A 23,590-nucleotide genomic window follows, 5' to 3' on the forward strand; every position below is an offset into this window, starting at 1 on the left:
ATAAGGCCTCACACAGAAAAAGTAAGTTGGTGTCACAGATGGTTCCTCATGGAACTGATTCTATGCAATAAAAAATGGTATCAATGAGGATGGAATCAAAGAGTTTCCAACAGCAATAGCATGAGCAGTTTTCTCCATATTCTGCCAGGTCTCAATAGACAAGCGGGGCCAGGAATGGTGGCTGTAATGATTCTGATGGACAACTAAAAGGTCTGCCAGAGGAGGAATCAGGATTCAGATTGTTTTTGAGGTTCCCTCTATCATTTTTACAATTGTTCAGAGTCTATCCCCACATATAAGAGAAGGTAAGAAAGTAAATTATACAGACCAGGGGTCCCCAAACTATGGTGATTTTTATGATTATTATATATTACAATGTAATAGTAACAGAAATAAAGTACACAATAAATGTAATGTGCTTGAATAATCCTCAAATCATCCCCCTCCTCCCAGTCCGTGGAAAAACTGTCTTCCATGAAAATGATCCCTGGTGCCAAAAAGGTTGGGGATCACTGATTTAGACCATTACCTGGTTACCTGGCTTGTAGGATTTTTCCATGACAAATAGAGAGAATATTCACATTTTTAATTTTTTAAATTACTTTAATTTTCTAATAGATAATAGCATAAGGTAAGAGCTTAAAAAAAGATATTAATGTAAAGTATTGAAATTAAGTCTTCTTCACCAAAATTAATCAATAACTAAGATATTAAAGGATAGATAAAAAGGTTCATAGCTAAAGTGGCAGCTTCATTCTGCCAAGTGGCATGTCTCTCTCTAACCAACTTCAAACCTATAGACCAAGCAAAAAAAAATGTAAAAAAGGAAAAGAATGAAATTATTAGTTATAATATATTGCTAATGAGAACCAAGAACCAAGGTAGTAATGAAAAAAGTCATCCAAAAGAAATGAAAAAAAAAAAAAGGATACTTATAAGCTACCAATAACTAGTGGTAAGTAGATACATTTCCTTAATAACTAAAGAGGTCTTTAGTCAAAGCTAAAAAGTTAAGCAGGGGTTAACAACACACAGTCCTCTCTCAGTATATCTGGGTATCAGTTCTAGGACATCCGCACATAGTCAAATCCACACACACTCAAGTCCACCAAAGGCCCTGTGGAAACCTGCCTACAACTTATCGGAAAAGTTGGCCCTCTATGTATGTGGGTTTTGCTTCCCACGAATACTGTATTTTCTTTTTTTAATGCAAAATATTAAGGGGTTACAAATATTTTCGTTACACGGATACCTTGTTTAATGCTTAAGTCATGATGGCTTTGCATGTGTCCATCACCAGAGGAGTGTTCACTGTACTAATAGGTAAGTTATTTTACACCTTCCCTCTCACCCTCCCCCATTCTTGGTTTCCAATGTCCTTTATATTTCTTTGTGCCCATGTGTACCCACCACTTAGTTCCCACTTATTAGGGAGAACATACGGTATTTGGTTTCCCATTCCTGAGATGCTTCACTTAGGATAATGATCTCCAATTCCATACAAATTGCTGCAAACAACATTATTTCATTCTCTTTTATGGCTGAGTAGTACTCCCTGGTGTGTGTGTGTGTGTGTGTGTGTGTGTGTGTGTGTGTGTGTGTGTGTGTGTGTGTGTGTATACACACCACATTTTCTTTATGCACTCATGAATGGATGGGCACTTAGGTTGGTTATTTTTGATTTGCATTTGGTTGAAAAAAATCTGAGTATAAGTGGACCTACATGGCTCAAACCCATGTTGTTCAAGGGCCAATTGTAAGACAGCGGAATGGAAAGAACTTTACCATTACATCAATTAATATTGTTTCTACCTTGAGAACACCTGACCCATTTGAGAACCAAATCACTTAGATGAGAGTGAGCAGGATTTTGCAGCATCCATTCAATTCAAGGGAGCTACCTTCCTAATTAACATGTCACCATGTTGCAATGTATTGTTAGTGAAGATGACAGGAATAATTGGAATGACAAGAACTGGGACAAACAGAAAACAGCCTGGACATCATTTTGCCTATTAGAGCTTCTGCAGACTGGTAGAAGGGGGCCAGTGAGCACCTTGGAAATGGATGGGCTCAGACATTATGGCATTATACATACAGCCCAGGCTCAGTGCTAATTGATCTCCTCTGACATGTTAAAATAATAGGGTTGTGCAATGCTCACCACTAGCAGATTGGAGTACTGAGCTTGGAAAGAGAGGTAAGACACAGTTGTTCTTTCCAGAGTGGAAATGTGGGTCATTGATGCTTGAGGCCACCAACCCACTGTAACGGCATCAGCCCATGTGCCAAAGTTATGAGTCTATCTCATAGCTGTGTATCTCATAACTGTGACTTTCAGTAGAGATTGGGAGTTGGCAATTCATGAATCAGTCATTAAGAAGCCCAACTGGGGAAAAGAAAAAAAAAAAAAAAACTCTGACGGGGCAAGTAAAAGAGACGGCAGCTGGATATAAGCTAATGTCAAAGTGTCATTGGAAAAGCGAATCCAACACATACCATTTAACTGAATATGGAGATGACAGTCTCCTCAAATAAGAAAACAGAATATGATGCATTTACAGTTGATTGTTCCAATGATTGCTAGGTACAGTAACAATAGAACATGAGATCTGATACACCCCTGCTGTTCCTTGTTCCTATTTCTTTACTGTTTCATAACTACCTTCAAAAGTCTTGCTTTCTCATGCTAGTAAGCAGCCTGGATAAACCAGAAGAATAGAGTATCCTGGGCAGTTGACATGATTTCTTTTGGATCTTGTAGGACCAAAACCAAGTGATGGCTTTCACTCTTTACCCACATCTACCAGGAACACATTCCTCAGCAATTTTCTCACAAATGACTTCATTAAACAGCTTACTGACCTTCACAGTAGGCGGAGTCTCCCTGGACAGAGATGTAACCACTCTTGCACTCACAAGTAGCTTTTGTATTCCAGTTTTTGCACTCTGAATTTTCACCACATTTAGGCCCTTCTGCACAAAAGTTATGACCTAGAAGAAGAAAATAAAATTTTATATCAGAAAAGGAAGCACTAAAAGACCTCAAAATAATAAAGCATGAAACATTTTTTTATTGTATGTCACTATACAGAAAAATATACTTTGGCAATATGCAAGGATGAGCAGGGTAGGAGGTGGGAAGAAAAAGAATAGGAAACTCTGTGTCATGTTTAAGAGGTGTTTTTACCCTGTACTCAAATTTGCTTAGGTTGTTCGTGTGTGAAGGCTTTTATCCATGCTGATCCTGAATCTTCTCCTTACTACCTTCTTATTTTTTTTAATTTTTTAAAATAAAACTACACTTTTTATAATTGTTTTATTGTTGACTTCATAATACATAGAAAAGAACATATAAAATATATGAATATATAAAATAAAATAAATATAACCAGATTATAAGCACTCCTTGATTATACCTCCCCAATAAATCCACCTCCCAGCCACTAAAGATAAATATCCTCAATATTGCGTTAATCACTCTATTGCATATTATTTAGGTTTACTATAAATTTGTGCTTATTCCTAAACAATATATCATTTAGTTTTGCCCATTTTGAACTTTGCATAAATGAAACCATACTGTACATATCTGCTATAGTGCACTTTTTTCTATTCATTGATATTAATGCCTGTAGCTATAGATCATTTATTAGTCAATGTTGTATAATATTCTATAGTATGAATATTCCACATTGTAGTCAGTATATAGCCATAACTCATTTTACTATTATTTGCTTTATTGTGGCTCACAAATAACACATTTTTTGCAAATTGAAGGTTTGTAATACTTGCATCAGGTAAGTACATCAGCACCATTTTTCTAACAGCATAGGGTCATTTCACATCACTGTGTCACAGTTTGGTCATTCTTGAAATATTTTAAACTTTTTCATTATTATTATATCTGTTGTGGTGATCTGTGATCACTGATCTTTGACGTTATCATTCTAAATGTTTGAGGGCACCACACACTACGCCCACATAAGACAGCAAACTTAATCAATAAACGTGTCTGTTCTGACTGCTCCATCAACCAGCCATTTCCCTGTCCCTCTCCCTCTTCTTGGGCCTCCCTGTTCCCTGAGAGACAACAATATTGAAATGAGGCCAATTAATAACTCTACAATTGCCTCTAAGTGGTCAAATGAAAGGAAAAGTCGCATATCTCTCACTTTAAATCAAAAGCTAGAAATGATTAAGCCTATTAAGGAAAGTATGTCAAAATCCAAGACAGGCTGAAAGCTAAGTCTCTTGCACCAAACAGCCAAGCTGTAAATGCAAAGAAAAATTTCTTAAACGAAATTAAGAGTGCTACGCCAGTGAACACATGAACGATAAAGAAAGCAAAACAGCTTTATTGCTGACATGGAGAAAGTTTTACTGTTTGAATAGATGATCAAACCAGACAAAACATTCCCTTAAGCCAAAACCTAATCCAGAGCAAGGCCCTAATGCGTTTCAATTCTATGAAGGCTGAAAAAGGTGAGGAAGCTGCAGAAGAAAAGTTGGAAGCTAGCAGAAGTTGGTTCATTAGGTTTAAGGAAGAAAACCATCTCCATAACATAAAAGTGCAAGGTGAAGCAGCAAGTGCTGATGAAGAAGCCACAGCAAGTTATCTAGACGATGTAGCTAAGATCATTGATGAAGGTGGCTACAATAAACAACAGATTTCCAATGTAGACAAAACAGCCTTCTACTGGAAGAAGATGCCATAGGACTTTCATAGCTGAGAGGAGAAGTCAATACCTGGCCTCAAATCTTCAAAGGACAGGACAGGCTGACTCTCTTGTGAGGGGCTAATGCAGCTAGTGACTTTAAGTTGAAGCCAATGCTCATTTACCATTCTGAAAATTCTAGAGCCCTTAAGAATTATGCAAAATCTACACCGCCTGCACTCTAGAAATGGATCAACAAAGCCTGGATGACAGCACATATGTTTAAGTATGGTTTACTGAATATTTTAAGCCCACTGTTGAAACCAACTGCTCAGAAAATAAGATTCTTTTCAAAATATTACTGCTTACTGACAATGCATCTGGACACCCAAGAGCTCTGATAGAGATGTACAAGGAGATTTTTGTCATTTTCATGCCTGCTAACACAACATCCTTTCTGCAGCCCATGAATTAAGGAGTAATTTTGACTTTTCAAGTCTTACTATTTAAGAACTATATGTCACAAAGCCTGGGGGGATCTGGGCAAAGTAAATTGAAAACATTCTGGAAATGATTTACCATTCTAGGTGCCATTTAAAAAATTGCGACTCATGGGAGGAAGTCAAAATATCAACATTCGCAGGAGTTTGGAAGAAGTTGATTCCAACCCTCATGGATAATTTGGAGGGGTTCAAGACTTCAACGGAGGAGGTAACAGCAGATGTGGTGAAAACAGCAGGAGAACTTAGAAGTGGAGCCTGAAGATATGACTGAATTACTAAAATCTTGAGATAAAATATGAATGAATGAGAACTGCTTCTTATGGATGACAAAAGGAAGTGGTTTCTTGGGATGGAATCTACTCCTGGTGAAGATGCTATGAACATACTTGAAATTACAACAAGGGATTTAAAATATTATATAAACTTAGTTGATAAAACAGCATCAGGGTTTAAGGGGATTGACTATTTTTAAAAGAATTTGTACTATGGGTAAAATGCTATCAAACAGCATCAAATGCATGAATGAAATATTTCATGAAAGAGTCCATTGATACAGCTAACTTCATTGTTGTCTTACTTTAAGAAATTGCCACAGCCACCCCTCAACCTTCAGCAACCACCACCCTGATCAGTCAGCAGCCATCAATGTTGAGGGAAGATTCTCCACCAGCAAAAAGACTGTGACTTGCTGAAAGCTCAGGTGATTGTTAACATGTTTATAACTAAAATAGTTAACTCTTTTAAACATAATGCTATTGCACACTTAATAAACTACAATGTAGTGGATATGTAACTATTATGTGCACTAGGAAATTAAAAAATTTGCATGACTCATATTATTGCAATATTTACTTTGTTGCTGTGGTCTGGAACAAAACCTGCTAGAAACACTCTTAAATATGTTTCCTGAGGCATATTTTTTAGCCACTACATTTAACATTTTCTTTGCTCAACATTCCTTCTTGAATCCCTGCCATTTTTTTTTGTCAGGATAATCATTTTTCTTCCAAATGTATCCTTTAGAAATCCTTTTACTATCTTTTGATAGTGAGTGTGCTCAATTTTAATTTGTCTAAATATCTTCAGAGTATCCTCATACTTGAAAAATAGTTTTACTGGTTATACAGTTATGTTACTCAACATTTTGAAAATATTATTCATTGTTTTCTGGCTTTCATTATTGTTGCTGAGAAGTCAGTTATTAATCTAATAGTCATTTCTTTGTATGTGGCAATCCCTTCTCTGTGGCTGCATCTAAGATTGTGTTTATTTGTTTGTTTTGTTGGTTTGGTTTGGTTTTGTATTCTTGAGTTTTACTCTAAGGCTGCAGTCCCAACCCCCAGACCATGGACCAGTACCAGTCCGTGGCCTATTAGGAACCAGGCCACACAGCAGGAGGTGAGCGGTGGCTGAGTGAGCAAAGCTTCGTCTGTATTTACAGCTGCTCCCCATCACTCACATCACCGCCTGAACTCTGCCTTTTGTCAGATCAGCTGTGGCATTAGAGTCTCACGGCAATGTGAACCCTACTGTAAACTGGGAGTGTGAGAGATCTAGTTTGCATGCTCCTTATGAGAATCTAATGCCTGATGATCTGAGGTGGAGTTGAGGTGGTGGTTCCCTGCCCCTCAGGCCACCTGGTCTGTGGAAAAATTGTCTTCCATCAAACCAGTCCCTGGTGCCAAAAAGGCTTGGGGACCATTGCTCTAAGGCAGGCGTCCTCAAACTATGGTCTGCGGGCCACATGTGGACATTTATCACAAAAGGACATTTATCTAGCCGGGTGTTTTTGCCGCCGCTGCCTGTCCTGCTTAGCAGCCGACTAGTCCCAGGCCCACAGTGCGCATGTGTGGAATGTGCGCTGCACTCTCCAACGGCCCTCCAACGGTCTGAGGGACAGTGAACTGGCCCCCGTTTAAAAAGCTTGAGGACCCCTGCTCTAAGGTATCCGGGTGTTAATTTATTTTTATTTAGAATTTTCTGGGATTCCTGAATCAGAAGATTGATAAAATTTTTTATCATTTTGGAAAATTCCAAGGTACTGTGTCTTTAGACATTCTCTCTTCACAATTTTCTCTATTATCCTTTTCTGAATTCTAATTAGATAAATCCTCTTTCTTCTTAAGCTCTCCTTCATGTTACTTAGACTTGCTTTCATATCTTCCATTTCTATTTTTTTATACGCTTAACTCTTTGTAACTTCCAGATGTATATTTAAGTTTATTAATTCTCTCTTGAGCTGTGTCATACTCTCTTTAAGTCACTCCTACCATTTTTAATATCACTTATTATATTTTTATTTTCTAGAATTCTATTTGATTCTTTTTAATCTGGTCAAATTTGATAGTATCTTATTCATTTTTTAATTTGTTTTTGTAAAAATTTCTTTAAACATATTACATATGCATATTTTATATTGATAATTCTATTTAGTCTTTGCGCATCTGATTTTGTGGTTTGTTGTTTATATTGAATATCATGAACCATGGCTTATTTTCTTGGGTTTTGAGTGATTCTTTTATTTGTGAGCTCATATTTTTTGAAATCTAATCTGTGAGAGTTATTTGAGGTTTTGGTTTTAAAGCTGTATTTTTTTCAGAGAGGATTTGTGTTTGCTTTTGTCAGGTGCCTGAGGGAACTATCAACCCAAGATCACTTTAAACTACATTTTTATCTTGGTTCATGAGAATTGAGCCACACAGGTAGAATAAATTCTAGCCCTGAGCTTTCAGGAATGCAAACTTTTCTCCTCTAGACCTCCATCCAGAGTCAGGACTGACAGGAAACTCTCATTTCAGAGAGTGAATTTTTCCTAGTCCACACACTGAGGGATTCATTTACCCTTCAAGATTCTTGATTTATGCGTTTCACACCAGCCCCAGGCTGTCTCCTGTCTGCTCACACAGTGTCCATTAGCAGCCAGAATCTAAACCACCAGAGACTAGAAATCGCAGTCAGGGAAAATGCCAACTCAAGTGTACTTGTTTATCTCAATGGAATCACCCCTTTTCAATATTTCTGGTCTCTGACTACTTTGTGTCCTTACTCTCTATCAAATATTCAAAAGTTATTATATATTATATGGCATTTTTATGTGGACTAGGAGGAATAGGTTATACCTACTACAAAAGTTATGATATATGATATCACATATAATAAAGTATATTAAGGTGCTTTATCATCTTTAAATTAGTACATCTTAGCGAATAATAATTATTATGATAGATCACATATTGTGGTCTTATAGAAAACAGTGGGCCTAGAAGTCAGGAGATCTAATCAATAATTCAGGATCTGCAGCTAAAAAAATAGCACAAATTACTTTGCCTATCTAAGCATGTATACTGGGAATGGATAAAATCAGTGATTTTCAAACTGAGTTCCTCCAAGCCTTAGACACACATTGGTTGTTATGTAGAGTTCAAGCCTTCTGCCCCTGATTCAAATAGAATAGTTATGCTTTTATATTTTTGACATACGGATCATGTGAGTGACAGTTTCTGGCTTAAAAATATGGAAATCACTGTACTAAATAAACTCCAAATTTAATTCCTTTCAGTGCTGATGTGCTATTAATAGAACTATTTTTCTTTGAAACAGAATTTTAAATCAACAATATTCAGGCTATATTTATTCTAAAAGGTGATAACAATTGTTATTGAATAAAAATAATAAAATCCATACACCTATAATATGCCTGGCATTATGCTAGATGTTTTAAATAGGAATAATATTATATTATATACCTTATTAATATGTTATTGAGAAAGTTAAATAGGCTAATCTATGTAAAGTACATGAAACAGTTCTGAATACATACTGAGAGGTCAATAAATAGTGGCCACAATGATCATGATGATTTTGACAACGCTATTGACAATAATGTCTACAGTTCAGAATAACTTAATAATGCTGTTATCCTCAACTTCAAGGTAGAAAAGAGAAACCCAAACTCAACCAATACCTAGCTAATAAGTGAAGATGCCAGGGCTTCCCTCCATGAGGTCTGGCTAATGCCAATGCTCATTACTTCTCACTATGTCATATATGGTCCCATACAGCATTAAGTGAAAGATGTAGCTACTCACTGGAACATTAAAAATAAATGCATAGCCCTAGGTGAGCATGGTATTCCATCCAGCCTCACTATTTGGACCTGTTAACTGGTGATTGCCCCAATCAAGATCAGAGCAAGAGTGTAACTTGCTGGAAATCTGAACCTCTGACAGTTGAGAATACTTCTATAAGAGCTTGAAAGGTTTATGGTAATCGTCACTAGGAAAAGTACTTGATGTTTTTGCTACCAAAGGGGTAATTTTAGGCATCTAAAAGAAAGAAAGTACCTGAACTTCACTTCCCATGTCATAATTGATCAATGATTAAATTGTCATATTTTCCTTCATTACAAAGCTTGACTCAATGTCATGTGTACATCCTTTATCACAAGTATTCTTTGTCTATGTTTCTTTTCTCCTAACTGTCCTTTTTTTCCACATTCATTTGACAGCGTGGAACAAAGCTCCTCAAACACTGTGATTTCCAACGCGTATCTCTATCAAGCATGTGCCATCTCAAATCACAGCGCAGGGAGTTGGGTAAATTTTATTTCAGGGACAATGAAGGGCCCCGGGGACAAACCAACCTTAATGTCAAATCCACTTTGATTGTGCCTGACAATTATGCCAAAAACGTGTCTGTTTAAAATTAAGGTAGGCCTCCATTCAAGCGATATTTACTCAGTGCCCATTTACCTTTCTGCACAAGTGAGTGAGTAATCATTCACTTGGTGCTTATGGGGCACCTACTCCGTGGGCTGCTGCACCGTGCAGGCATCTGGGGACAATGCAGATGTGTTTACATGCTCTACCCACAGGGAAATTACAAACTCTAAGGAGAAATGAGCCACATATGGAGTCGATACAAGGCAATCTGTGCCAAGTGAGACGTGAGCAGGATAATTGTCACAGTGTCTCAGAAAGGGAGAAATTACTTCTAGATAACGAAAAACTATGACAGGTAGAAACTTGAGAAGGGGCAGGACACAGATTCTCGTGGGAGAAATGGGACATCAACCCTTGAAGAAGAAGGGTAAGTTTGGAGAACCTTAAATAATCTGACACAGGTATAGTAACAACAATAATTAACATTTATTGAACACATACTATGTTCTAGGCACTCAGCTAAGTGTTTTACATGTACTATTGCATTTAATTCTGCTAACAATTCTATGAAACTGAAATATTTTCCTCATTTTCCAGATGTAGCAATTGCAGCTCAGAGAAGTTAGCGCACTGGTGGAAGGTACACAGAGCCATAACCCAGGTCTGACTGAAGCCAGAGTTCTTAATCAGTAATTATTCCACTGTCCTCTTAACAGCAACAGGTTTCTAAGCTTACAAAGGATAAAAAGGGTATCCTTTTTGCATGTGTATATTCAAACAGAGTAAAATGTAGCTTTCTTCTCATTCTCAAAATGTATTTATTTTCTGCCAGTTAATTTCAAATCCTCTTAACAAAAATAGCCTAACTTCTTTAAGTCAGGGTCTATGTCCAACTTCTTTAAGTCAGGGTCTATGTCTGATCCATTTCTCTTAACTAGAAACTTCCCATGCAGGGACGATTGTATAGATGCATGGCGTATAGATGGATGGACAATTAAATAGGAAGAAGTATGGATGGGGAAATTAAGGAGCAAATTAAAAGATGAATGAATTTATAGAGACATGCAATATCCTCTATTAATCAACCGGAAGACAAATTTGACTCCCTTACCACTCACCATATTTCTTTGGTTAAATATTTTATTGAGGTATAATGTACATAAAACTCACCTACTGTAAGTTTCTAGTCTGAATGTTTTTAGTAAATTGACACAGTTGTGCAGCCGTCACCACAATCCAGTTTTAGGACACTTATCTTACCCAGGCTGGCCACAATCATTTTTAAAACCCCCACATCTCAGTGTTTGAGTTGGCTGCCAAGTCATAAATCCTCAATTAATTCTCTACATTTTAGAATTCTTCTAAAGGCTTTGTCTTTCTTATCTTATGTGTCCGAATAACATGACATTTAAGATACACATCTTCCCTTCCTAGAGATTTGTCTCCACAGTCTCTCTCGCAAGCCCTACAGCTAGACTTTTGGTGCATTTTTCTCTTCATCTGGTTATCAACATGGCTTGATGCATGAGACTCCTGAAAGTCACCCTCTTTCCTAAATGTCCATTTCTTTCTTTTTCTTTTTTTTGAATTAGAAACTATGACCAGATTATAGAACACATACACACACACACACACACACACACACACACACACACACACACAAATAAATAAATTGCCCAACATTCAAGTTCTTTTTCTTGGTTATTTTTAATAAGTGACTCTAGAGTCTTTGAAATTATTCTGTAATTAGAAGCACACAGTACCATCTCTTAACTGGCCCAAATACAAAGACCATAATTATAAAAAGGTACTATGCATTGACTTGTTCCAACATGCCAGGCATAGTGGTAAGCATATACCAGACATTACTTCATTAAACTCTCATAAAAACCCTAAAGATTATTATTATTTCCACTTCACACATTAGGAAAATATGGCTGGGACTTTTCTTCTCCAAGGTAACATAGCCAGTAAGTGAAAGAGTCATGATTTGATTCTAAAGTTCTTGTTAGGACCACTAAGAAAATAAGTATTCTCAGATTTAAATACCTAGGGACATAAACATCTACTGATGATTATTACCTGACAAATGTTTTTGGCTTGCAACCCTTCTTACATCCTGTAAAATTTTAAAAATTTGTCCATTTAGGGCTCAGCTGCAGGTTCTGCCAATCTATTCCTACCAGAAATTAAAGCTGGGCCAACACTTGTTCCCGATCATTTCTGGCCCCTGGTTAAGAACATCTACCTTTCTCAAGAAGCAATAATGAGGGCTCACAGTCCCCTCCAAGAGCACAGGAAACAACACTGTCTGGCATGTCCCACCTTACATACGATATGTCATTACAGCCAACAGCCCAGTGACATTCCATTTGGACATCCTCACAGGCATCTCGTAGCTCACCCTGCTAGCACTGAACTCTCCATCTTGCCCCCCAAATCCACACTCCCCAGGCTGTCCACATCCATCTGTGGCACCTTTCTCCATGCAAACCAGAAAACTAGGAGTCATCTTTGTCTTCACTTGTAAAATACCAGCCCTCCTCAAGTTCTGCCAATTTTGTTTCATAAATATCTCTTGAATCTCTCTTCCTCTTCCACCCCACAGCAATAATAAGAAAAACTCATCCAGTTAATAACAACATATTATATACTGGAAAATAGCTAAGAGAGTAGATCTTAAATTGTCCACGACCACAAAAAAAAAAAAAAAAATCAGTGTGTGAGGTGGTAATGCATAATTAGATTGATTTAATCATTTCACAATGTATCCATATATCAAAACATCATACTATAGACCATAAATATAATTTTTATGTGCCAGTTATACTTTAATAAATCTGGGCAAAAAATTTTTAAAGAATACATCAATACATGAGCGGATTAATAAAATGTGGTATATGTATACCATGGAGTTCTACTCAGCCACAAAAAACAATGGTGATCTAGCACCTCTTGTATTATCCTTGATAGAGCTGGAGCCCATGCTACTAAGTGAAGTATCCCAAGAATGGAAAAACAAACACCACATGTACTCACCACCAAACTGGTACTAACTGATCGACACTTATGTGTACATATAGTAGTAACATTCATCGGGTGTCGGGCAGGTGGGAGAGAAGGGATAGGCATATTCACAGCTAACGGGTGCGGTGGGCACCATCTAGGGGATGGACATGCTTGAAGCTCTGACTCGGGTGGGGCAAAGGCAATATATGTAACCTAAACATTTGTACCCTTGTTATATGCTAAAAAAAATTTAAAAAAGAATGCATATATACACATACAAACACACACATATACACACACAAATATATAAGAATCTATTCAGAGAAGCCTTCCTTGTCCCTAAAGTCTAAATTAAGCCCTATTATCCTCTCACATACCACTCTAATTTTCTTGTTCATAGCAGCTATCACAACTGGTAAATGTCTATCTTCCCACTAGAAGCTCATTTCTACAATGGAAAGGACCATGAAAATTTGTTCACATTGTACCTAAGATAATATCTAACACATTATAGGCATTCAATAATTGTTGGGTTAATGAATAAATCCTCAGAGTCCTTCAAAATTAGGATTAAAAGAATATTTTAAAAATGAATAAACTGGCTGGGCATGGTGGCTCACACCTATAATCCTAGCACTCTGGGAGGCAGAGGTTGGTGTATCCTTTGAGCTCAGGAGTTTGAGACCAGCCTGAGCAAGAGTGAGACCCTATCTCTACTAAAAATAGAAAGAAATTAGCTGGACAACTAAAAATATATATGTAAAAATTAGCTGGGTATGGTGGCGCATGCCTGTAGTCCCAGCTACTAAGGAGGCTGAGGCAGTAGGATTGCTTGAGCTCAGGAGTCTGAGGTTGCTGTGAGCTAGGCTGATGCCACAGCACTTTAGCCTGGACAACAGAGTGAGACTGTATCTAAAAAAAAAAAAAATGAATTAACTGAGTCTCAATGAGATTAACTACTTTCCCAATGAGTACACAGCTAGTAAGTGATGAATGAAATAGAGATTAAAAACTCAAATATGATTCCCAGTCTCTCTCCACCACCTAACATGACTGCCCAGCTATGATTTTAATCATCAAGGGAAATTCAAATAACACTAACCCTAGCCTGAGAAGACCACCAGCCATTAGCATTGCCTAGTCCTGCAGACCCCAAGCCCTGGGCCATAGGCCAGTACTGGTCCGTGGCTTGCCAGAAACCAGGCTGCACAGCAAGCGGTGAGCAGCAGGTGAGCCAGCAAAACTTCATCAGTATTTACAGCCACTCCCTATCATTTGCATCACAGCATAAGTTCCACCTCCAATCAAATCAGCAGTGGAATTAGATTCTAATAGCATGACCCCTACTGCAAACTGTGCATGTGAGGGATCTAGGTAGCGTGCTCCTTATGAGAACCTGATGCCTGATGATCTGAGGTGGAGCTGAGGCGGTGATGGTAGTGCTGGGGAGCAGCTGCAAATACAGATTATCATTAGCAGAGAGGTTTGACTACACGATACATGTAATGCACTTGAATCAGCCCAAAACCATCCCCTCCCACTTGTCCATGGAAAAACCGTCTTCCATGAAATCTGTCCCTGGTGCCAAAAAAGGTTGGGGACCACTGATCTAGACCATGAAATGCCTGGAAGCTTTCCAAAGAAACAAAACTGTTTCTTTCTCCAGGAAACACTTCACTGTTACCCATTGCTTGGGAACTCAGTGTCAGAAGAAAAATAACTTGTCATACAAGAGAATACCACCCATGGATGAAATCCCATGATGAGTAAGACCCACTTGGAACTCACATTTAAGTAGTTAAAATGAGAACATTCTTGGAAAAAGACACATAATCCACTGACATGAGGCTTCAGGTTTCACTCAGACCTCCTCTTTAATTTTAGTTCCTAGCAGAAATGCCATTCATTTGCTCAACAAATAAGCACCTAGCAAGTGCCCAGGCACTGTGCCAGGCAATAGGGCTAGAGCAAAGAGTACCATAAACATGCCCTCATTCATCTTACACTCTAGCAGAGATGGCTGACTTTGAGCATTGGAATAGAATGGGATCTTATGACAGAGAGGGGGTCAAGGTGCCCCAGGAATGTATCACAAAGAAGGGTCCTAACACAGGTAGATTTGAAGGATGAGTGGCACTGGCAGGACAAAGAGTAAGAGTTTCAAAGGCATGGAGCAGCATGTGTCCATGACATGTACGCGAAAATTAATGAAGTAACATAAAGGTTGAGATCACACTTTCTCCTCTGGTTGGGGCACTCTAAAATTTGGACTCCTCCTAAAGTTCTGTTGCCAGTACTCTTTATAACATAATTTATAATTATAATATAATTTATAATTATGGTGAAACCATCTACTCATTTTGCTTCATCTCTAGCTTTGAGCCAATGATGGATGTGTACCTTAATGATTTGCTCCTATGACTCCTTCCACAACAAGCAATGAATAGGCCACAACACCCGGGCAGGACTTAGCATCTTTAAAATAGTTAAAGTTGGACTCTATATAGAATACCATTGCTTGCCCTCAATCTCCTTCCCCTAATGTATCCCCCGGTAGGTCAGGTGGGTTACCTTTGAAATTATGTACCTGGACAAGCTAAAGATGCACGCCATATTCCTCTACCTTAACCCAAATCTCAGAAAGTCAATGCCTCTCATATTTACTACTGCCTTCCTAACCTTTAAATTCATATAAGGAGTAATGGTAGATTGAGAGCAGTATATTCCATATGCCTCAGAGGTATAGAGTCAGCTCTACCCATGGACTGATTAAGCCCAAAGATCCTTCACAAAGAACTGGATGCCCTATGCAGTTCTTTGTGCACAGGAGAAGCCTGGAACTTTGAGGGTGAGAATGTTCATTTAGCTTTTTTGTGGACAGAGGGTTAGGCCATCAGAGCAGGCCTGTTAAGAGACTGAGCTCCAGACTCTCCCAGGTTTTATCTTATAAAGCAATTGGTTTCTTTTACAAGAGTCAACATTTAAGGGTCTTCCTGTCACTTCAGGGCCTCGCCTTAGTTTCAGGTCTTCTTTCTGGTGCAATGTGCCTCCCTCTGGAGGCTTCCCAGACCCCAATCCATTGTAGCACCTTCAGGGCCATGGAATTCACATACTCCCTGAGACTCTCCTTCACACATCCTCTGTTCCCAGCCTCAACAGTTGACCTTACAGCTCTCTCTCTCTCTAGTCCACTTTAGCCTGCAGTTACAGGGATTTTGATCAAATCCCATCTGTCAATATGCAGAGGACCTGGCCCATCCACAAACCACCAGTTCCTCCATCTAGGCATTAGCTTACATTCTCATTACATGCCCCTTTGTCCAGGTTTCTCTCCACCCCAGATACCCTGAAATCCTCTCTCTAAAGCCATTTCAATCATAAATTCACATTAAATTAGGAAGAAGACTAGAAGAGAAAAAAATCACTTCACCCAGACTCTTTGGGAGGGTTGAGTTGAAGGGCATAAAATCTTAAATAGTACGAATAATCTCAACTGACTGCAGTCCAGGCCAGATGACAAGGCAAGTGAGCATGAATTAAAATTACAGATAAACATATTTGGAACAGATGTTGGAAAGAACTTCTTCCCCCAACTCTGAAAGTCATAAACATGCAGCAAAACCCTCCAAAGTCATTGGCGTTATTGAAGATACAATTAAAGCTGATTATGAGAGGAATAAAACCCTGAGGAATGTGCCAAGAACTTTGGGATGTGCCAAATGATGGGGGTGTTTTCCTGGAGTAGTCCTGAGGACACATGGTCAAGGTTGTTGACTGCTTTTTGGTGTTTTTTTTTTTCATTCTCTAAGAGCAACGAAAATCCATGGCCAAGCTTTTCTTGTGAGTCCTACATCCATACTTTTATTAATTCTCCCCTGGCAGGGACATAGATGTCACCCCAGTTCCCACTTCCCTTCTCCACCTGATGGTCTCATACTTCAAGTGGGCAGGCTCCTGCTACAGCCATTACCTCAGTGCAGCGAGGAGGGGAAGTTCCATGCTGCCAACACAAACTGTCCTGAGGCATCAGACAAAAGCTGCAGCTGTGATTAGGGCCGTTCTGGGTGGTTCTGCCGGTAACTGAGACCTTGAGCCCCAGCATTGGCACAAGGGCTTCTCCCTGCCAGCGTCCACCACCTTGACTCCTTTTGCATGTTTCCTCCCTGACTGTCCTGTAGTTCTTTTCCTAGGGGGATATCAGCTGCACCCATAACCCTGTGGATTTAACTACCTGTTCAGCTGGCTACCTTCATTCTTTCTCTAAAGATCAGAGGAGTTAGTTACAGCATTTGGCATGACCCAAAATTTGAAGAGACAAGGTGTCTAAACCCCTAGTTTGAATATCAGTTCTGTTGATATTTAAAAAAAACACCGAAAGTCAAGCAGGGCCTGTTTTTCTTAACTGTAAGATCTTAGGTTTAATTCCCACAAACAGGAAAACTCAATGTAAAGCTATAGTCTGCACCTTTCATCTTGATTAGTCAATGAAGGGAGTGAGGGGTAACCATATAAGAAAATGGTAAGACTCAGTCAAAAAAATTAACTTCATAATCAAGCCAACAAGTTATAACTTGAGGAAACACATTATAACTTAGCAAAATGGGTTTTAACTTTATTTCATATACAGGGTAAATACAGCTTATCAGCTGGTACTGAAAACAATGTCATTCACAGTCACTGACATGACAATGACAGAAACATTCTATGTGGGTAAGAACCATGTCTTCACCCCACTTTGTCTCCTACATTTAAAGAACTGATTCATAAAATGTGATCATTAAAACAGATGTTATATAAAAAAGATTAGAAAGCCCTTTATTTTATATTTTATATAATTATATAATATCCCTATGGATATTATTACAATTATCCAATTAGAGTCATAAAGCAAAAACCACTTTTTGGCAGTTTTCTCAAATTCCCAGTTGAAGCCTCCCCAGGTTGGGCAGCTCATCAGAGTTCTAATGAAAACAAACCTTGGAAAACTTCAAATTCTCCAGGTAGGCAAGAGAAAGGTTTTGACTTAGACTCTGAGGAATGATGCTTTCATGGGGTGATTTCCCTCAGACTAATGATCTGACATCACAGTAAGAGAGACATGATAAATACGCTAATTGAAGGGCCTTCCATGCAAGTATTGAAAGGCAGCAGCCACTTTGGTTTCTGTAATCAATAACATCAGGGTGGCAGAAGCCATACAGCTGTAACATACCAGAGTGCTCATCCTGAAATATGCATTTCAGCTCATCTGAGTCCCACCTCTCTGCTTGCTTACTGCTTGGAAGTCTGTGGATAATCTCGGTCCACAAAGCAAATGGTGCAGCCCTTCTATACGCAGGATACAAATTACTTTACATAGAAATTGAGTGTTTCTCACCTTTTCATTACTTTCTATTTTAGAGTGAAGGAAGGAGAAGGAGGGGTGAGAAAAACTGAATAATTTGCCTTAGAAGAAGTCCACTGGGCTTTCCAAGTCTTCTCAGAATAGTAATTGTCCAACCCCCTCCTCCTCTTGCAACACTGCACTCAGAAAATATGAATGCAGAAGAAAAGGTAAAAAGCAAAGAGAAGTTAAAGAGGGAAAGTACTTCTTACCAAATTGTAAGAAACCATTATGTTACTTCTAACGATGCTCTTGAGAAATAAACTGAAATTAAGAGATATGGAGGAAAATGCATGGAGAGCACATAGATCAAGATGATTGAGCTCTGCACTTGTCTGAATTGACTTTTTGTTAATTGTCACTTGAATCGTAGGGTTTCATGAAGAAGAGATACCCCGCTGCCCAGACGAACATGCCTTTCGTTTTCTGACTGCCTGATGTGCAGAGCAGGCCCAAACATGGGGACAAGTGGGCTGGATGTTCTAGGGGATTCCCTCTGCTATGTGTCAACAAGGAGGAAGGAGGAAATGACAATAGATGGGGCTGCAAAGGGCCTTAGTCTATAATAATACTTCCTTCATTCCAGGGTCTGAATTCCAAGGTGAGAGTCACATAGCAAAAATTCAAATGGTTTAATTCACCCCACCTCCCACAAAAATCCCTCTCCAACCATCTGTTTTCTGAAGACACATTCTAGTTCACGCCAAAATGTGAAGTCAAAGAGTATAAAATAATTCCTTCACACACTTCCAAAGAAAACCATCAGCTTCCAAATAAAAGAGCTGGTGGCTTCCTGGCTGAGAAGGAAACAGGTATGAAGAAGAAAGCTCCCCATTTCACAGATGGGCTCTGGCTAAGATCAAACCTACGAAGTCTCACTCTTGCCTCCCTCTCTTCACTCTAAGCTGAGTCTGGTAAAAGCCACCAGATTTCTAGCAGTGGAAATCCCGTGTGAGTCTGCTTTTCAATGAGATGTCACCTCTCTCAGCATCTACACTGGCAAAGAAGGACACGCATTCTAGACAAGCGCTGACAGAAGCAGTGGCACCAGTTCTGTTGTAAATTGGGTCAGGGCAATGAAATCCCTCTTGAATTTCTGTGGCCTAATCAATGATTCTGCTCTAATGAAACCATAAATCAGAAAGGATTTACATAAACTGAGTCCCATTTGGCACTTCAACAAATAGCAAGTGATGGATTTTGCGTTAAATTATAAGACCTACCTAACCACCCTATCGGTTACCAATAAATGCATCCCTCCGAAAATTCCACTCAATCTTCAGCTATTTCTAAAGTATCCCAGCTGCAAAGATGCTTGTAGTCATGAAAGCAGATAAATCAAGGTAGATATTCTGATGGCATGTTAACATGTCACTGATTCTCAAAGTCATTCTTGGCTATCAACATACTAAATTTTGCTAAGAATTTTACCAAAGCATCTCTCTCTCATGACCAACTACAGAGTGCCTGAGCTGAAAACATACCATGATAAAATGTAAAGTATTTTTATGTATCAGAAGGCACCCAGGAAAGGGGTAAACAAATTACGGCTGCCATCTGTTCTTATAAATAAAGTTTTATTGGAATATAGTCACATCCATTTATATACCCATGAACTGTGCTGCTTTTGTGCTAACAGCAGAGTTGAGTAGTTGTAACAGAAACCTTCTGGTCCACCAAGCCTAAAGTATTTACTCTGTGTCCTTTATGAAAAAAATTTTGCCAATCCTTGTGCTAGAGAAAAGATAGAAAAAAAAGTTAAATATGAGGTTACCTGAGCTAAACTGCTAGGTTGCTGGTCCTTACCTCTGGAAGCTTCAAAGCTTAGCCAAAAAGGATATAACTTACTGGCTATTTGAGATATTTGTGGCAGGTATAGTTTCAAAATAATAACTATGAGTTTAACTGGATTTGTTTTTTAAGATTTTGAACAAATTCTAGGTTCTCCTAATCCAACTAATTCTGCCTGGGTGAGAAGTTTCAGACAAAGTGATAATCGAGCTGGAGTTTGAAGAAATAAGAATAAATTTAGGAAGGTGGGAAGTGAAGGGGGCATGAAGAGAGGTTGGTTAACGGGTTGAAAAAAACACACATAGAAAGAATAAGATCTAGTATTCGATGGTATAATAATAAAATTATGTTTAATAATAGTTTATTGTATATTTCAAAATAGCTAAAAGAGAATAATTATAATGTTCTTAACATAAAGATAAATGTTTGTGGTGATATGACCCTATTTGATCAATAAACATTGTATACATGTATCAAAATATCACATATATGTAACCCCAAAATGTGTACAACTTATTATACATCAATTTTAAAAATAAAAATAAAAATTTTAAAAAAGAATAAACTTAGGGATGAAGGGAATTCCAGGAAGAGGAAGTAAACCAATTTCTGCCCAAGAAATAATTAGCAGTCAGGTGTTACATATTTGAAGCATTTTTCCTTACAGGAAATAAAAATGTTGCATATGAACCTAACCTATAAGTAAGGATTCACCATAAGTCACTCTCTATCAGAGATGGGAATTGGCCTGTGTACAGGGCTGAAAAGAATGCTTCCTGATCCCACTCAGAGAAAAATGTAATAATGATGATAATGGTTATTATTATAGGAACTATCATTAGCATTATTATAGGAACTATCATTTATTGAACGTTTATCACGTGCTAAGCATGATGCTAGGTGCTTATATATTATCCCATTTAATCTTCACAGCAGTATTATGAAGTAGATACTATTATTATCCTCCAATTACAATTGAGGAGACCATGGCTAAGAGAGGTAAATGGGATATGCAAGTTTCTAATAGAGCTTTAGACCCGGCTATTCATTAAACCCTCACACCCTGCAAGGCCACCCCAAGCCCCACCCCAAGCACAACCCACCACGAAGCTCACTTACCTCTACAGACACTGCAGCACTGATTCTCTGGAAGAATGTGATCCTTTTCTGAGCAGTTCAGAGGAGGGCACGTTTCCGTAATTTTTACTAAAACTCCACCCTGGAAGCCAAATATTGGGGAAACAAAAAGATGTTCATATTTTTAGTCAATGATACAAACTTATAAAGCTCTTTGTTAATAGCCTGCAGTGATAATAAGGTATAATAATTGACATTCTCAGGAATTCTACTAAAAATGGTAACATCACAAATTAAATAGATGAAACTCCCAGAAAAGAAGATAAATTTCCTTTTCTTACAGAAAGAGAGCTATAATTTCAACAGTTTTTAAGTATCTTCTATGGAGCAGAAGGATGTTGTCATTGACATACTGATATATGTTTAACAATTGTCTGATGGGTGGAAGAGGCCTAATTTGTAACATTTACTGATTTCTGTGCTGTAAATACTTTAGTGATAGCTGAATTTGAGTTCCCAACATGATCTTGCTGAAAGCAAAGCTGAGAAGTTATGTACAGTGAGCTTACATGAATGAGACAGTTCCAGCAGCCCTTCCCTGGATAACAGGCATTGTGAACCCAAAGATAAAGAAGACATCTTCTGTGTTCTTGATGAGCTCATAGTCAGGATGGAAGGGAAGGGGGGAAAAAAAACTCTTAAACTAGAAACCATAACATAGTACAGTAAGTCCTAAAAATGTGCTCTAATAAAGGGATTATAATGTGTCATGGGAGAATAACTAATTCTGCCCAGATGGGGTGAAATTATGAAGATGCCGCATCTGAGGGAACTTGAATAATGGAATATAGGAAGAAGAGACTTTCCTGGCAAAAGCAACAGCCAAGAGCCAAGGTATGTAGGTATGAATGAACTGAAAGAGGGTCAGTTAGATGGGCACTAGATTTTCCCTAGATGTAAATAAAGTCACTTACAATAAAATGTTAAATAATCATAAGGTGACTCTCTATGACCTTAGTTCATCTAAGGTCCTCTTTGTTGATATTACTAGCATCTGTGTTTAGTTTTATGCTGATTTTTAAAGATTGGTCCATTAATTAACATTTTTACAAAAGGTCTGAGAGCCCCTTATTTTATCTAAAACATTTAGTTTTTCTCTCCCATCCTTAAGGAGCTATTTAAGGCAACCAAGAAGCAAGCTTAAGAAGGGGAGTCTCATTTAAGGCCAAAAGGTAGTTCCCCAAACAGGTAGAAGAGAATGGGGCTGCACAACCAAGAAGGGTGCGGGAGATAGTGAGTTTTCCATCTCCAAAAGACTATCGTTCCAGTGTTCCACCGATCTCTGGTTTGTCAAGAACTCCCATCTTATCATGTATGGCCATTCTTAAGTATGAACAGAAATATAACTTTAAATGTCACATCTAAACTTCCAACTATGCATCTTTTAGATTTGAACCATGACTTCCTTTCTCAGAATTTGCAGCCCAGACAGTCAAGCCTCTGGCATTCTGCACTTTGCCTTTTCTTCTCCTTTGCTCTTTATTTCCAACTTTGCCCAAGCTACCTCCTTCTGCTCTCCTGACTGTCTTAGAACTGGCCCTACAATATTAAAATTGATCCTGCTACTCCCTCTCAGCCCTCCCCTTTGCTGCTATATCCTGTTCTCACTCCTCAATCCAGACCAGGCTGGGTAACACATCTAGCCTCAAGAGTTAGCACCAGTCCTAAGGCTAGTGCCCCTACCTGATGTGTCTTCGTTTCTACAACAGGGAATCAAACCAATTATTACAAATCAATGGACATGAGTAGCTTTACTCTCAGCAGCTACACATAAAGGAAAACACAATGCTCAATTACCATTATTGCCTCTATCTTTCAATATTAACATATTTATTCATGATTGACTGCCTCCCAGCATAAATAAGAGTGGCTAACACTGTTCAAGCCCTTTCATCGCTTCTATGTGCCCAGCCCCAACTTTCTGAATGCTTTGCTGCTAATGGCTCACCTCTGTCACCTTCAGAGGGCTGCCCTTGGGCACAGGAGCCGTTTTGTCCATGCAGAGAGAAGTTCAAGTTCTACAATGCTGTTGCTCATGGCCCAAAGCCAGTGGCTGAATGGTGTGGATGCTCTTTACCTCAAGGAGGAACAATCTGTAGAGTGCAATTTATGTTCTAGAAACCCCCGTGGGATCCAGGTATGTCTGACCTTTCATCTAAAATTGCACTTTCGCTCAGTTTCTTCCCCTTCTCCACCTCGAATCCCCCGACTCTTCCCGGCTTCTCCTGTGAGCGCTACCTTAATAAATCACTTCCACTGAAATCCTTAGCTCAGGGTCTGCTTCCAGGAGAACCTAGACTAAAAAGACGATTAAGATAAATTTCACTCTTGCTGTCAAAAATCAAACTGTTAAGAGGGATTATCCCTAGGTGGTAAGATTCTGGAGTGCTTTCCAATTTCTCCCTTACACTTTTTCCTTTACAGTCTAAATTTTATATGGTGTGTATA

The 23,590-nt window shown here is 38.5% G+C and overlaps 1 protein-coding gene across 2 annotated transcripts in view; it reads right to left on the reverse strand.

Moving 5' to 3' along the window:
- The window catches only part of NELL1 (neural EGFL like 1), a 761,891-nt gene that overhangs the window by 535,623 nt on the left and 202,678 nt on the right, over window positions 1-23,590 (reverse strand). For both annotated transcript variants that reach the window (XM_012735524.2, XM_012735523.2), the window contains exons 11-12: window positions 21,125-21,224; window positions 2,866-2,994 (exon numbers count right to left, since the gene is read on the reverse strand). In XM_012735524.2, the coding sequence (XP_012590978.1) occupies window positions 2,866-2,994; window positions 21,125-21,224 (229 nt within the window). The remainder of the gene's footprint in view (window positions 1-2,865; window positions 2,995-21,124; window positions 21,225-23,590) is intronic.

The sequence above is a fragment of the Microcebus murinus genome, chromosome 4, assembly GCF_040939455.1.
Source record: "Microcebus murinus isolate Inina chromosome 4, M.murinus_Inina_mat1.0, whole genome shotgun sequence".
Lineage (NCBI taxonomy): Eukaryota > Metazoa > Chordata > Mammalia > Primates > Cheirogaleidae > Microcebus > Microcebus murinus.